General features: G+C 39.3%; 1 protein-coding gene across 11 annotated transcripts in view; it reads left to right on the forward strand.

Moving 5' to 3' along the window:
• LOC128732679 (peripheral plasma membrane protein CASK) overlaps positions 1-15,269 on the forward strand; it is a 780,557-nt gene that overhangs the window by 124,915 nt on the left and 640,373 nt on the right. For all 11 annotated transcript variants that reach the window (XM_053825969.1, XM_053825977.1, XM_053825978.1 and 8 more), the window contains one exon: positions 1,979-2,084. In XM_053825969.1, coding sequence (XP_053681944.1) covers positions 1,979-2,084 — 106 coding nt within the window. The remainder of the gene's footprint in view (positions 1-1,978; positions 2,085-15,269) is intronic.

Raw genomic sequence — 15,269 nt, forward strand, 5'->3', positions numbered from 1 at the left:
GTAAAATCATTTAGTACCTGGGATGCAACACACAGAGGAATTCTGCAGGCCTACTTTACTTTTACTTTCTTCTACCATTCTACCAGCTTTCCTATTGAGTTCAATTCTCGTCCAATTTTTCAACCGTGGATTTTCCTTTCTACTGTCGCTTCATCGCCGATAAAGCTCGCACGTTTATCCATTTTCCGGAAATGTTTAATATTTACCTTTTGTTCTACAACAAATAGCGCTAAAGATAAAAGCAATTGAAAATCCTGACGACCTGATAGCGAAAATCCAATGCCGATCACGCCCGAACAGCGACAGTCAAACCAATCGCAGACCAATCAAACAGTCGTTGCCGCTCCGGCCGGTGGTGGGCGGTAAAAATGAGGCCCGGGCAGTGGGTGCAGTGTGTTGACAAGCGGCGAACGCTGTGAAACTTGCTGTGCAGATAAGCAGGATCCGTATTAATTGTTTACCGGCGAGACCGAACACGTACAACCATTTTATCACCAGTCAGTGGGTGACGGTCGGTCATTGGTCGACCGGTAGAGAAACCAGGCACCAGGCACAGAAGGACAGGCAATTCGAGCGGACGATCTAGTATTTAATAAAGGTGCGAAGCTTACAGCCAATATGGGACCGGTGCCTCGCATAAAATTTCCAGACCAGAAGGAGTCGTTAATTATGTTTTTACATTTTGTTATTAACACTAAATGTCTAGTTTATACCTCGTGATCATATATTCGTATCCATACTTGCATTGTGTGGATGCTTGAAACTGTTTATCGTTGAAAGCGGCTTGAATCATCGACTTTCCGATAACGGGAAATGAGTTACGCTTAATTTACCTAGTACATTGAACTACACTCCAAACTTTTTTTACGCTGGGGATACGCGGCGCGTAAAAAACGTGTAAAAAAGTACGCAGTAATTCAAAAATTGTCTTTAAAAACCACGTAAATTGAAAAATCCCTAAAAAAATACGAGAATTCCAAAAATTTTCGAAAAATACCGCCCGAATTCATGATGATTGATGATGGACGTGATGTGCCAGAAAAACAAAAATAGATTGAAACCATTTTTACGTCAATTTCACTTGCAAATTTAATCGATTGGAAATAAATTATTGAATGCGAATGACGTTCGAGCGGAGGTTGCATAAAAATGAATGAAATTCTCTAAGCTATTTATATACAATCTGTAATGTAAAATATTCGAAATTATTTAGAACTGGTACGGTCGCTATTCATGAACGAGATCACACAAGAATGCTCCAGCAATTCGCTATAATGCATTTTCAGCCGGCATTCTTTAGCAAACTATCAGCACCGCTTGGAACTTCTGAATTCTTCGCTTGATGTGCTACCTGCAAGATTTACCGTAATTTCATTAACGACGTCCACAATCCATCAGCAGTTGGGTAGGACCGGGCCGAACTCTCTCTCTCTCTGTCTCTCTGCTGCGTTGGAAAATTTCACTGGTGCGGAAAATTGTTTAACTTTGTAACTATTTGTCTTTCGTTCGTTGTAAGTGCCAGTTGAAAGGCAAATAGACGGACGATGCTTTCTTTCCCGGTTGGTTAGGTTGGTTCCTTCTGTATTTGAAATTTTCTAAATTCATTCGTTTGAGCATTCAGCAAACAACCATTGAATCACCCTAGAACAAGCATGAAAAGCTGATCGGTGTAGTTTAATTTGCAAAGTTGGTGAAGCCTAATGCTATCTATCAGCTCACAGTTGGGTAAAAGGCGGAGCCGGGGATCACAGCCATCGTGTGCTTTCCCGTAACCTCCTGCCACCCACCACACCGAACCGGTGTGTCCTTCCGATGAAATAATAATGCGTAACGATATTCAAGCAACTCAATTTGCTTTCCCAGTATTTGAAATCTTCATGAACGCGTGGCACATCGTGCGCTGCCATATGTTGTTTTTGATTATGATTCACTTTTTAACGACGCTTTTTCCATCGTTCTTTTTTTTCTCTCAACACAGATCTGAAACGAGAAGCAACAATATGTCACATGCTGAAACATCCGCATATTGTCGAGCTGCTGGAAACGTACAGCTCCGAAGGCATGCTCTATATGGTTTTCGAATTGTAAGTATACAAGCTGCTACAGTGCGTGTAAACTTTGGTGAGTAGGTATGTGTGTGTGTATGGAGGGTTGTGTGAGTGTGTATGCCATATTGTTGCCGGAGGTTCATAATCCAGGATGGCGTACAGCATGATGCATTATGTTCTTTACTCTTGGCCTGACCTCCATCATCAGCTTTGTCGAGTCGAGTGCTGGATGGCTGAATGGAGAATGAAATTATTATCCTTTTTTTCGCAATGAAAGAAGTCGACCGAATAATTTAGCGCAATAGCGTTTGTAATAGCGAGTGAGCGTTACTCGGTGGGGTCCTGTGCAGAGGTGATAGGACCAAATGCACATTCCTACCGGTAGACAACACGGCTATTGCGGGTTGTTGATCTTTTCACTGCAGTAGAATGAGAATAATATGAAGTCAGCTTTAAAGGCCGGTGCCTAACAGTGCAGGACAGTGCATTTGAAGGATTTGAAATGTTATAGGTCTTATTTTCGTCAATAGCAGAACAGAATTTATCCTTTTATTTTCGCATTCGTTACACGTTCGTAAAAACTGTAGTCTGTCGTGCCAGAAGTGGAACAAACTCTGGCATATGTGCCGCACTTATTTTTTTAAAGTTGTAGTTTGTACGTAGCTTTCGGGCTTCGAAAAAGTTCGGAACAAAAAACTTTATCCTCTTGGTTTCTGCTCTTGGTGGGCATGAACATAAACCAAACGATGTCGTGAGAGTTTTACGACCCATCCTGCTTCAAGATTTGTATTACTGGATCGATGATTAATTAGTGTTCATGATTGCTGTAAATGTAGTTTGTGAGAAAAAATCACTAAAAAAAACTGGATTAACCCAAAATTATATAACACTAAAGAGATATAATGGATCTTACTTGACAAAAACTAACAGATTTTAGAAGGCAATTCGCTTGAATATCTTTTTTTTTGTATGCCAAAAGGACATTGGGTTAAAAGGTCACTGCGACAGGCTTAAAGATCATCTTTTGTGGCAGGCCCCGATTGCTGTACACCATTTACGGATGGCTGATACCCATGGATGCTAGAGTTGAACTAGATAGTTGTAATCCTGCGCCCCTGTCTGATGGAGCTTCCGAAGTATGCGAAGATTCCCGTTAATATCTCCTTCGAGTATAGTTTTATTCCTTTGTAAACGTCATGCGCCGAGCTCTGTTTCCCTCTTTACACGTAGATGTAAAGACAGAAAGCATAACATTGGCTTCACGGCTGCAGTAGGTGTTGTACGCATGTCAATGGTAACTGAAAGACAGACCAGACGCTGAACTTTGTTTAGTTTGCCCAATGGTCAAAGCTGCTTCTGCTTAGGTGGCTTGCCGTCCTAAGACAAAGCCTGTTGAACAAAGTGTTTCCATGTAACTCGGTTGAGGGCTACCGCTCTCCAATTCCTCGGACACCGAGTGCTCCCGGCCAGATCTTGCTCCACCTCCTCTAACCATCTTGTGACCGAGGTATCTTGTCGGTCGATTCCCTTTTGGAAGTGGGTTATATTAATTGATGTGAAGGGCGTGTTATCGAAAGCGCCTTGAATATCAAGAAAAGCACAAAGTGCCCTTTTTTCATAAGGAGTACAATGCAGTTTCTGTAGATTTACCGTGTTGGTACGCATGTTGATTTCCCTTCAACGGAGAGTTCTTTAAAAACTCGTTGTAGCGAATGTAGTTATTCGTAATTTTCTTCATCAGCTACAGAAGCGTTGAAGTCAGTGTTATTGGTCTGAAAGCCTTAGACATGATTTTGTTTTTTTCTACCAGCCTTAGGTATGAACACCCCCTTAACTATCCGTAAGCGTTCCGAGATATGTCCCAAAGTGAAACTGGCTTGATAGAGGTTTGATAAGCTCGGACATTATGACACCGTCCGCTTTTTGCAAGAAAATGAGTAGAATATCATCCGGACCTGGAGACTTCATTGATTCAAAAGAGCTGCCCATTTGATTGAAGTCTCTTAAACAATCGGCGTACAAGCAGAACCGAGTAGCTGGACACATTATGTAACGGCTCAATCCGCTGATGCTCGCCTATGCCTTATCCAATTGTCACTGTCGAGTCTGGGAAGTGCTTGTTTATAAGAACTTTCACCCTGGCTTCCCTGGTGGTAACAGTGAGACACTTATCTTCTCAATTGCCCTCTGCTGTGACAGGAATTACGCGAGGGAACCGCTAAAGGAGCTGGAGCTGGACTGGATTTCTTCGAATTCCTGAATTGTTGTCTCTTTTTAGGATCAGCCTCGATGTCAAAAAGAATATGCCGGTGGTCTGATAAACTTGATAAGTCATCAGAGACATGCCAATTTTTGCCTTTCTCGCCAAAAAAGGTGCTACACAGAGTGTGGTCTAAGACCTCTTGCCTGATAGTGTTTACAAAGGTGGGGTCATTCCTTGCATTGATTACATTGACATCGTTAGAAGTAAAATATTCAAGTAGGGACTCACTCGTCCATGTTGGGATTGAAATTTTGCGAATTGTGGGAAATGATTCCAAAGCAAGTCCAAGGGACAGTCTTGTGTCACACTGGAAGGTGTGGAGCCTGCAGATAAACCTATGCGGTATGAATTTTGCAGGATTTCCATACGCATCAGACCGTGTCCGTCGCACGCGGTGATCTAGTGTGCTATGCGTGATGTATAAAGTCGCGCAGTTTTCGGATACTAATTCAAAATTCAACACGATGCGTTTAAAATTAAATTGCAACGAGACGAAAAGATGCGTTTCACGTCTAAGAACGGATTGTAGAACGGTACTTGAGCTTCAAATTGGTAAATAAAAGCAATCAGCTTTATCACAACAATCACATTTTATAGGAGGAATTTGATGGCGACGCGTTGAGAAACCTTTTTGCTTCTGAACAGTTACTAAATTTCATTAAGTAGGAAGTTTAAGTACAATTCTCAGTATAAAATTTTCTCAGCTTTCGGATGAAAACAATAGAATTGCTAACCAGCATACTTTATGCACAAGAGCTTATTTACCTACGACAAACAGAACCGAAAACTTAAAAATTCTTATATATTAAAAATGGATTTCTGTCTGTCTCTCTGTCCGTATGTTCCTTATAGAATTGAAAACTACTGAACCGTTCAGCGTAACAATTTGCATGTAGGGGTTTTTGGGCCCTGGAAAGGTTTTTATGATGGTAAGAGACCCCTCTCTCCACTAAGAGACCCCTTCCTCCAGACAAATCTGTCTGTCGCTCAACGTACTTGTTCCAACAATGAATTCCACTTTAGTCAAGTTGAAGAGGTGGTTGTTGAACAAACAATAATTAATCTTAATCGTAATGCAGCAGTTGGAAAGGATGGTCTGTCTGTAAAATTTCTTTACCGAACGAAGGATTTTGTAAAAGCAACATTAACAAATTTAGTGAACAAATTGATAAGAACGAGTGTTTATCCAAATTCACTAAAGGTAGCCAAAGTTATTCCCTTATTCAAGTCAGGAGATTCTACTTCAAAAACATGTTTTAGACCAATACCGATTCTACCAGCTACATCAAAAGTGTTTGAAAGTATTATTAGTAAACAAATGAAATTGTATCTAAATGAAAATGCAATTGTAAACAAAAACCAGTATGGATTTTTGCAAAAGTCAAGCACCGTGGCAGCCTCAGCAGATCTTATGAATATTATATTCAGTGCAAGAGATAAAGGATTAAAAGTCACAGTTATATTTCTGGACTTTAGCAAAGTCTTCGATTGTATGTCTCATTCGATTTTGTTACAAAAAATACGAATGTGTGGCTTTACTGCATCGGCGTCAAAGTTGTTAGAAACTTATCTAGATCAAAGACCATAGTACACTTTCGTCAATAATTGTTATAGTTCATCAAGCTTGATTAAAACCGGTGTGCCACAAGGCTCAATTTTGAGGCCCTTATTATTTCTAATATTTATTAACGACTTGTGGAGTTTGCCTTTGAAAGGCCGCTTACAGCTGTATGCAGATGACGCCTGTCTTGTCTATGAGGGAAGAACTCTCGAAGAGCTTGAATTAAACATGCAATGCGATCTAAATTTATTGTCTCCATGGTTAGATGAATGACAGATTAATGTTAAATATTGCCAAATCATGTTATATGATAGTAAATAATATTGCCTCTCTAGATATAAAAATTAACTCGATACCCTAAAAAAAGTAGATTCTAGTGAATTTTCTCGGATTGGTGATAGATTCAAACCTATCTTGGAAAAACCATATAGATCATATCGTGAAGAAAATAACACCTTATGTATTTGCAATTAAGAAAGCAAGACCATTTACTAGCGAAGATACTGGTTGGAAACTGTACAATTCCTTCATATTACCACACCTCACATATATGAGCTGTATTTGGGGATACGCTGCTGAAGTTCATTTGAGGCCTCTAAAAGTAATACAGAACTGAGTGATCAAAACCATTCGTCGCCTTCCATTGCGTTTTCCATCGATGAAGTTATACGACGAAAATACATTATCTATTAAGCTATTATGCAAATATAATATGCTTTTGCATATTCATAAAATACGTCAGAATTTGATCAAAACAAATGTAACCCTATTATTATTAGAACTTGTTGATTCTTTTCGGTGAAAATCAAAAAACTATTGATTTGGTGTGACGTTTCTGCCTACTGTTTTCCTTCGGCCATCCTCAGACGTCTACAAAACAATTATAAAATTTATTTACGGTGTGTGTCACGGTGATCTAAATAAGCAAATAAATGTAACCCTAGTTTATGTATCAAATGTACATTCATACACTACTAGACAACAAGATCGCATGTATATTAGTGGTCCAAGAACTGCATATGCAGCTAAAAACCTATTCTACCAAGGTGTAATAATGTATAATGCTTTACCGTCAGGAATGAAAACTTTAAACATAAGATTATTTAAGAGAAGATTACGTCGACAATTGTACAATTAAAATTAAGACATCGTTAATAGCTGACAGTACTACAGGTACTGACAGTACGAGTTCGCCTTTGAGGTAGCTAATTACAGTTTGTTTTAAACTTTTAGCTGCAAATATAATAAATAAAGTAAAAAAAACGGGAAGGGGCTCCCATACAAATGAAACACAAATTTCTGCATAACTCGAGAGGTAATCAAGTAACTGGAACCAAATTTGGCACGAAGGGGTTTTTAGATTCAATAAATTTTTCTATTGTAAATTAGGACCCCTCCCCCTTTAGGAGTGGGGGCTCTCATGCAAATGAAATACAAATTTCCTTATAACTCGAGAAGTAATCAAGCAAATGGACGCAAATTTGGCATGTGAGGGTTTTAGGAGGCAGGAATTTTTTTATGGCGAATTATGACCCCTCGTTCCTTTAAGAAGGGGGTTCCATTATAAATGAAATACATATTCCTCATATTAGAATTAATCGAGCAAATGGAACCAAATTTGGCATGTGGGGGTTTTTATAGGCAGAATTTTCTTTCTATGGTGGATTGGGACCCCTCTCTTATTTAGAAGGGGGTCTCCTGTACAAAAGAAATACAAATTTCCTCATAACTCGAGAACTAATCAAGTAAATGGAACCAAATTTGGTATGTGAGAGTTTTAGGATGTAAGAATTTTTTCTATGGTGAATTGTAACCCCTCCCCCTTTAAGAGGGTTGGCTTCCATATAAATGAAACACAAATTTCCTCATAACACGAGAACTAATCAAGCCAATGGAACCAAAAGTGGCATGTGAGGGTTTTAGGAGGCAAGAATTTTTTCTATGATGAGTTATGACCCCTCCCCTCTTTAAGACGGGGGGCTTCCATACAAATGAAACACAAATTTCCTCAACTCGAGAACTAATCAAGCAAATGGAACAATAATTAGGCATGTGGGGGTTCTAGGATGCAAATTTTTTTTTCTATGGCAAATTATGACCCCTTCCCCCTTTAAGAGAGGGCTCCCATACAAATGAAATATAAATTTCCTCATAAGTCGAGAACTAATCAAGCAAATGGAACCAAATTAGGCATGTGGGGGTCTTAGGAGGCAGGATTTTTTTCTATGGAGAATTATGACCCCTTCCCCCTTTAAGAGGGGTGCTCTCATACAAATGAAATAGAAATTTCCTCATATCTCGAGAATTAATCAAGCAAACGGAACCAAATTTGGCATGTGGGGGTCTTAGGAGGTAAGATTTTTTTCTATGGTGAATTAGGACCCCACCCCTCTTTAAGAGGGGGAGCTCCCATACAAGTGAATCACAAATTTCCTCATAATTTGAGTAGCCCTCTGTCTAGGTTTATTGGTTTTTCTAGGTTTACTGGCTCCTATTACTTTCTTCCAGTTGGGTCCGAACAAGCGATAGCTAGTAAGAAGGGGATCACACGCGCGAAATGGTACTTTCCGCGAAAAGGGTTTCCGTGAAATGATATTTTCTGCGAAATGGTACTCCTCAGAAACTTGCAAAACTCGAGATTCTGTCAAAAGTCAGATTCGCGATTTATGTATAGCACAGTTTAATTTGTGGCAATATGAGGTTTGTCGAGTCAGCTAGTGTTTAATAAATCTCCAATGATTGAGATTTGACCATATGCGTAGAAGGATTTTTTTGTCAAATATGGTCCTCTATCATCCTCTGTAATATTTGCACCAAATTACCTAACACTTTGCATATAAAAGATACGTTCGGATGGTCCGGCAGAACTTCCGAGCGGCTTGACCGTTCTCCATCAAACTTGACTAACTTGACTTGACTAGGGGATGCACTAGGGGATTGACAAAACGGGGGCGGTGGTCCCTAACAAGGTCCAAACAAGTAAAATAGGTTGCGTTTCTCTTACATTTAGACCGATGTTTCGCAATAACTCCGAAACGCTTGGACGGTCCTTCACCACCAGGATGAGGGAGACGAGAAAGGGTAGACATGTTCAAAAGAAAGAAAAGGATTTTGTTGCTTGTATTATAATAATTTAGCTGAGAGATAAAGGGGTTCGAGTAAAATCGGGCGATCAGCATTTTATAATAATTTAACCTCATCTACATCGTTGACATGTTTGTCTTTTTTACATTTTTGACATTAATAATGTTTTTGACATTTGTGTCATTTTTAACTTTTCTACTATTCATGACAGTGACATTATTGGCACGCATGTTTGACAATTAACATTTTTACATTCGCCACATTTTCGGATTTTTGCATTTTCGATGTTTTTGAATTTCAATGTCAACTTTGACGTTTTAAATTTTTCTGACGTTTGACATTTGTAAAAATTATTGAGTAATTCGGTAAAACTTATAAATTTGTGCATCTCATGTTTTTTATTTTAATAGATTTTGAGTAATCTTGATAAAGATTATGTTTCTATTTGGTTTGGTAATTTTTTTGGTGACTAATCGTATTTTAATCCCGTAGTCAGTGATAGAGTTGAACGTCTTTTAAATCTGTACCAGATAACACTGTTTCTATGTGTTAAGAATACATTTACAGCATACTTGTTATGCAGGAAACTTTTCATCCTATCTTTAACGACACCACAGACGGTAATCTAAGGGAAACACTTCGAACACTAGTCATCAGTTTATAAAAAAAAAAACTCTAGTACGGCACCAAAAACGGAACAACGTCCAATTTCGTTGCATACCGTACGGATTGCTAATTGAATGATCTAGAATTTCAAAAGAGCACGAGTGTGATGCTGGCAAAAAGTACGTCACTGTCAATATGCTTGTGTTTTTTTATCGCCGCATCGTACAACAACAGCGCAGTCCCTTCTGCCAATGTTGTTCCAGTGATTTTTCCCATCCTAACTGGCACTCAATCTCGGATGGTGCTTCATTTTAGTATTTGCTATTTTTTTTACTTCCCAAGCTGACCTTCGCCGACCGACAGACACGATAAAAGTCACCGGTACCAAGCCCGGCTAATCCCTGAATCGATGATTTTGTTGCAAATTCCGGTTACCGGCTTGCCGGCGATATGAACCCCCTTGATGTTGCATCCATTTAGCTAGTGGTCCGTGGAAAAAACCTGCCGTAGCTCGAGGGAAGCTTAGAGCGGTATTTTCCACGAGTGAAACAACAGTTTTTGCTGCGCACTTGTTTGTTTCGGCAGTGGTAGGCAGTAGCAACGATGAAGGTCCCTGCCAGTGGCCAGTCAAGAGTGCCAAGGTTTCTATTGCATGTTAACGTTTTCGGAGACAATTTTGTTTCGGAAAAATCAACAAGGATGCCTTAAACTTGACTGAGAAAAAATGAACTAATCTCTTTGCGGAACGAAAGCTCACTGTTTTGCGGTAGGCAGTAAGTTTACTCTTTGTCACAGAAGAAATTGCCTACATGCTTGATCTGACCCTTGGGCAATCAGCAATACTCTCTGTGCAGCGAATAAACTGAGCTTCAACCCCGTAATAAACATTGTCCTGGAATCAGCATTACCAACAAAAGCATCAGGTATAACAGGGCATGCAATCGAGTACAATGGTGTTTTGTGTACGTTATTCGATTGTATGTGGACGATTTTGCTACGGTACTTTCAATCGTAGCAAGAATTCCATTGTCAGCCTATGGCAAACCAACAAAGTATTAAGCCAAGCAGAAAAAAGGTCAATACCTGCTTCATCGTTCGGAAATGGTCCGGAAAAATGTCCAACTTAGGACTCTACATCCAGCTAATTGTCATTTCAGCTGGTGCAAATGCAATCTGTTCCGGAACACTTCGAAAGAGCTTCTTGTTGCGCTCGTAACATCATTTTACATCATTATTTGTAGCAGGTCAAAATTGCTTCTTCATCCTTAAATATAGCGAAGCCACGGTCGTAGTTGATACGGTTATAATCCTTTCTACATCGTTGCAAGCAACCGGTTTTGATGTACAGCAGTGTGTTCGCAATGTATCTATATTTTGATTCTCGTAATTTTTACCAGAACCCCAGAATGCAGATAAAAAAAAGTACAAACCACCATAATCAAGACGATTCTTCAATGCACAGCAGTCGTATTTCGCTGCCAAGAATGTTAAATTAATTACTTTTCCCACGAGACGCGGCAGCATTTCATTAGCGCTTTTGCAGTTTTGTTGCTTTTAAATGTTTCCTTTTTATTTCAACGGCAGCACCGGGAAAATTAGTCAAATAGAGAGGATGTAGTGGATTCGGTACGTTGGTAACATGGCAATAATAGTGTAGGCTTTATGCGAAATGGAAACCATCGTTATCGGTCAGTTTTGGCAAATTTGAAGAAATGAAAATGAAAATTATTTGGAATAGTAAAAGGTTTCCTATTATCAGTAATCTGTAATCAAACTGCGTGAAGCAGCAATGCAATAGTTATTAGGTTTACATGTAATAGTATCTGTTGCTTTCCAAAAACATATCCTGTAACACGCTTTGTTTCAATCGCGCTCCTCCGATCCTCCAATTTGTACAGCAGAAATAATTGCAACTCAAATTCAATGTTGCAGCCCTCGTGGTGACTCCTTTTTTATACACACTTTGAAAAACTCCAACACAGACGGAAAATACCAAGCGTAATCATAGAAATAATCGATATTTTTCAGTTGTGTATAAGCTGAAGATGCCACCCGAACCGTTTTCGTTTACAACTTTCTACAAAGAATTCACTTGGGAAATCCATTCTGTTTAGTAATGTATGTCCCATAATAATGATTACCACCATCTAGCAAGCAGTCAAAAAATAAGTTGATCTCGATCAACATGAATTTTGAATTTAAATTAAAGGCCCTCGACTTTGTGTTTAGGGAATTGCAGGTAGGAATGAATATTTGAACCACTTTTCCCCCGTTAAGATATTTTCGAGCAACCTCCACAACGATAGCAGACCACCTGTTCGGGTTGGCTTTTGTTGCTGAAATATTTCATTTCGGATCGAATGTCGCGGCTTTGACGCTTTAATTTATTGTTGGAAAAGCTGCACGGTACCACACCACGACAATTTTTTTCATTGAGCTTTACCATTATAAACAAATATTAGAGTGGGAACATTATTTCGTAATATTTTTAGAAAAAATATGCGTAAAACAATATTCGTAACTGATGAGAATCTTTCATACATTTAAAAACATTCGTAGGGTGTTATTTGGTCCGAGAACACATTCGTAGCACATTTTGCACCAGAGCGCATTTGATGCACGATAATTGGCTGGCTTGGTTATCGATGAGATTGGGCTTATAGTTGTGCTCTTGAAACCTGCTTGAAAGGCAGTCGTCGCGGTTCTGTGATTTACGTAGTCGTCGAATATGCTTTCGGTATCATACTATTTTCAACACTACATTCGTATAATGCACGATGCGTTTTTTAAACACAATAGTCCGTACGAATGCTCACTCATTTACCATAAGTTATATTGTTATAAAAATACACATGCTATCTTGTAATAAAAAACAACAGAAGAATTCGTAAAACAAACGTTTGCTTTCGTTCTATAAATCATGCTTTATTCTTAGTGTAATAAATTACATCATACCAATCAACGGTGGAGTCAATAGTAACCAAAAGCATTTTCCTCAATTGGAAAAGAACGTACGTTTGTCGAATACGAGGAAACAGTTCGGTTTCCAGACGTTTATCAAAGTGTATCACGTGTTCCCAGTGCAGCATCGCCATACTGGACCTGTGTTGTTAATTATATCTACACATTCAAAATCCCTCCACTTTACCACCAATAACGTACCTAGCAATTGTTGCTTAGGCTTCCGGTTGCTCCTAATTGGCATGTAACACGTGTTGCAATTGAATGCCATCGTTGAAGGTAACAAGATTTCGCTTCGTTCAGAAGTTCGGCTCTTGCTGCTCTCTCGGTCTCGTTCTGGTAATGGAAATTTATGAACGTACTCGGGTTTTGCAACAACGGTTTACTTCCGTTTTTATCCTGATGAGAGCTTTCCTCTTCATCAGGGCAGCTTTTATGTGCGGAACCGCAGTCTACCATATCGGTTCCTCCATAGAATCATACGATCCCGGGTCGACCTTTGCTACTCTGTGTGTTTCGAAAAGACAGAGAAACTCATCAATATCGACGATGGCCCGGCCGCATGGTTCGTTCGTTGATCAAAGGATTCCTCCCTCTTTGATGGGCCGGGGAAGTCAGTACTTCATGTTGTTATTCTGCCACCGGCATATGTATCGCAAGGGCAGCTTTTTATAGTGCCACTTTTACGACACGCCACTGCACGATCCTTATGCAGCGACCAACGATTACTCAAGAGCGATAAACTGTCAAAATTGAATGCGTTTTATTTTACCTTCTTTGCTGAGAAAGGGTTTCTATTTCAGCTTAAAAGTGGGTTAATTAGGTCTAAAATAGCAGCACATCATTTTGTTATATGGAGGTTAAGCAACCAAATGGATTTTCTATACAATTCAGTTTAATAAATTTGACATCCTTTCGGTATCATTTGAATTAGTAATTCCTTCTTTCCTTCATTTCATTTCCTCCTTCCTTTCATTGCTACTTCCATCCCTTCCCTCATTTAGATGCCCTCCACTGGAAGATCTCGATTCCAGATGATCTCAATGTACAACGCTGGTCTAACAAAGCTAGTCGCGACAAATTTCGCATTTGGTCGCTTTAAGATCGAAGAGTTAGAGGGTTTAATGTAACCGTAATAATGTCAGTTTCGTGTTGCTATACATTCTTATGGTAGTGGTAGTACTTATATGAGTCTTATAAGGCACTAGCTGACCCGACAAACTTCGTATTGCCACAAATCATCCTGTGTTGTACATAAATCATGAATCTCGGATGATCTTTGTCACAATCTCGAGTTTTGCAAGTTTCTGAGCAGTTAGATGATTCATTTTGGCAGTTACGTAACTATGAAAGCATCCCAGGTAACCAATAAGCATCACCAATGCTATTCAAATATAGGCCAATAAGCATTTAAGTCGCCCTAAATGCTACTTAAATGCTATTTTGGCAAAATATACAGCTACTTTACTGATAACCTTCTTATAGTGCTGACAATGCTAATTTACAGCTAATTACCGACACGAAGAATTTGAACACTATTTTGGATGCCAATTTACAACACCTGTGCAGTGTGCAGCTAACATACAACAACGTGTAGTATAAAATGCCAGTTATGTTGATTTGCTGCTTACGTTAAGGCTTATTAGTTACCTGGAATGGGTAGTTGAATATACAAATTTGCAATTTTTCCTCACAGTAAAGTAGAAAACAACTCCCCTGTCCCCTCATTGCATAGCCAGAAAGCGGATAGTAATATTCGCCATGATTGTATGAATATCATTTTGCGAAAAACATTAAGCGGAATGTACCATTTCACGGAAAAATTTTGTGTGGAAAGTACCATTTCGCAGTCCTCTCCTTACTCGCTGTCGCTCGTTCCAGGAAACCCAGGTAGACCTAGAAAAATAAATAAACCTAGACAGTAGTGATTTCTGCGGGGAGTTACCTCCCCACAGTGGGCGGCGCTTCCGACGGCGGGTCGCCGGGAACACTCGCGGCCCTCTCGTCCTGAATGATCTAGTGTTACTATAGATAGTTTTTGTGGTCTTGTTATTGACTAATGTTTTATGGAAGGGTCTCGAATTTCTCGAGTTCGATTAGTTTTTGAGTTTTGCAAAAATTTCTGTTTTATTTGTATGAGAGTCCATATCCCCCTACCCCCTGTGGTGAGAGGTCTCTAACTATCATAAAATAAATTCAAGACTCAAAAATCTCCTACATGCTAAATTTGGTTCCATTGGCTTGATTAGTACTCAAATTATAAGGAAATTTGTATTTCATTTGAATGGGAGCCCCCTCTCTTAAAAGGCGAAGGGGTCGTAATTCACCATAGAAAAAATTTCTGCCATCTAAAACTCCCACATGCCAAATTTGGTTCCATTTGCTTGATTAGTTCTCGAGATAAGAGGAAATTTGCATTTAATTTGTATGGAAGCCCACCCTCTTAAAGAGGAGATGGGTCATAACTCGCTTTCTAAAGAGGAGAGGGGTCTCAATTCACCATAGAAAAAAACTTGCCTCCAAAACCACTTACATGTCAAATTTGGTTCCATTTGCTTGTTTAGTTCTCGAGTTATGAGGAAATTTGTTTTTCATTTGTATAGGAGCCCCCCCTCCTAAAGTTGGGAGGGGTCCTAATTCACCATAGAAAATATTCTTGCCTACAAAAACACCCACATGCTAAATTTAGTTCCATTTGCTTGATTAGTTCTAGAGTTATGAGGAAATTTGTATTTCGTTACTATGG

The sequence above is a fragment of the Sabethes cyaneus genome, chromosome 1 (genome assembly GCF_943734655.1).
Source record: "Sabethes cyaneus chromosome 1, idSabCyanKW18_F2, whole genome shotgun sequence".
In the NCBI taxonomy this organism is placed as follows: Eukaryota; Metazoa; Arthropoda; class Insecta; order Diptera; family Culicidae; genus Sabethes; species Sabethes cyaneus.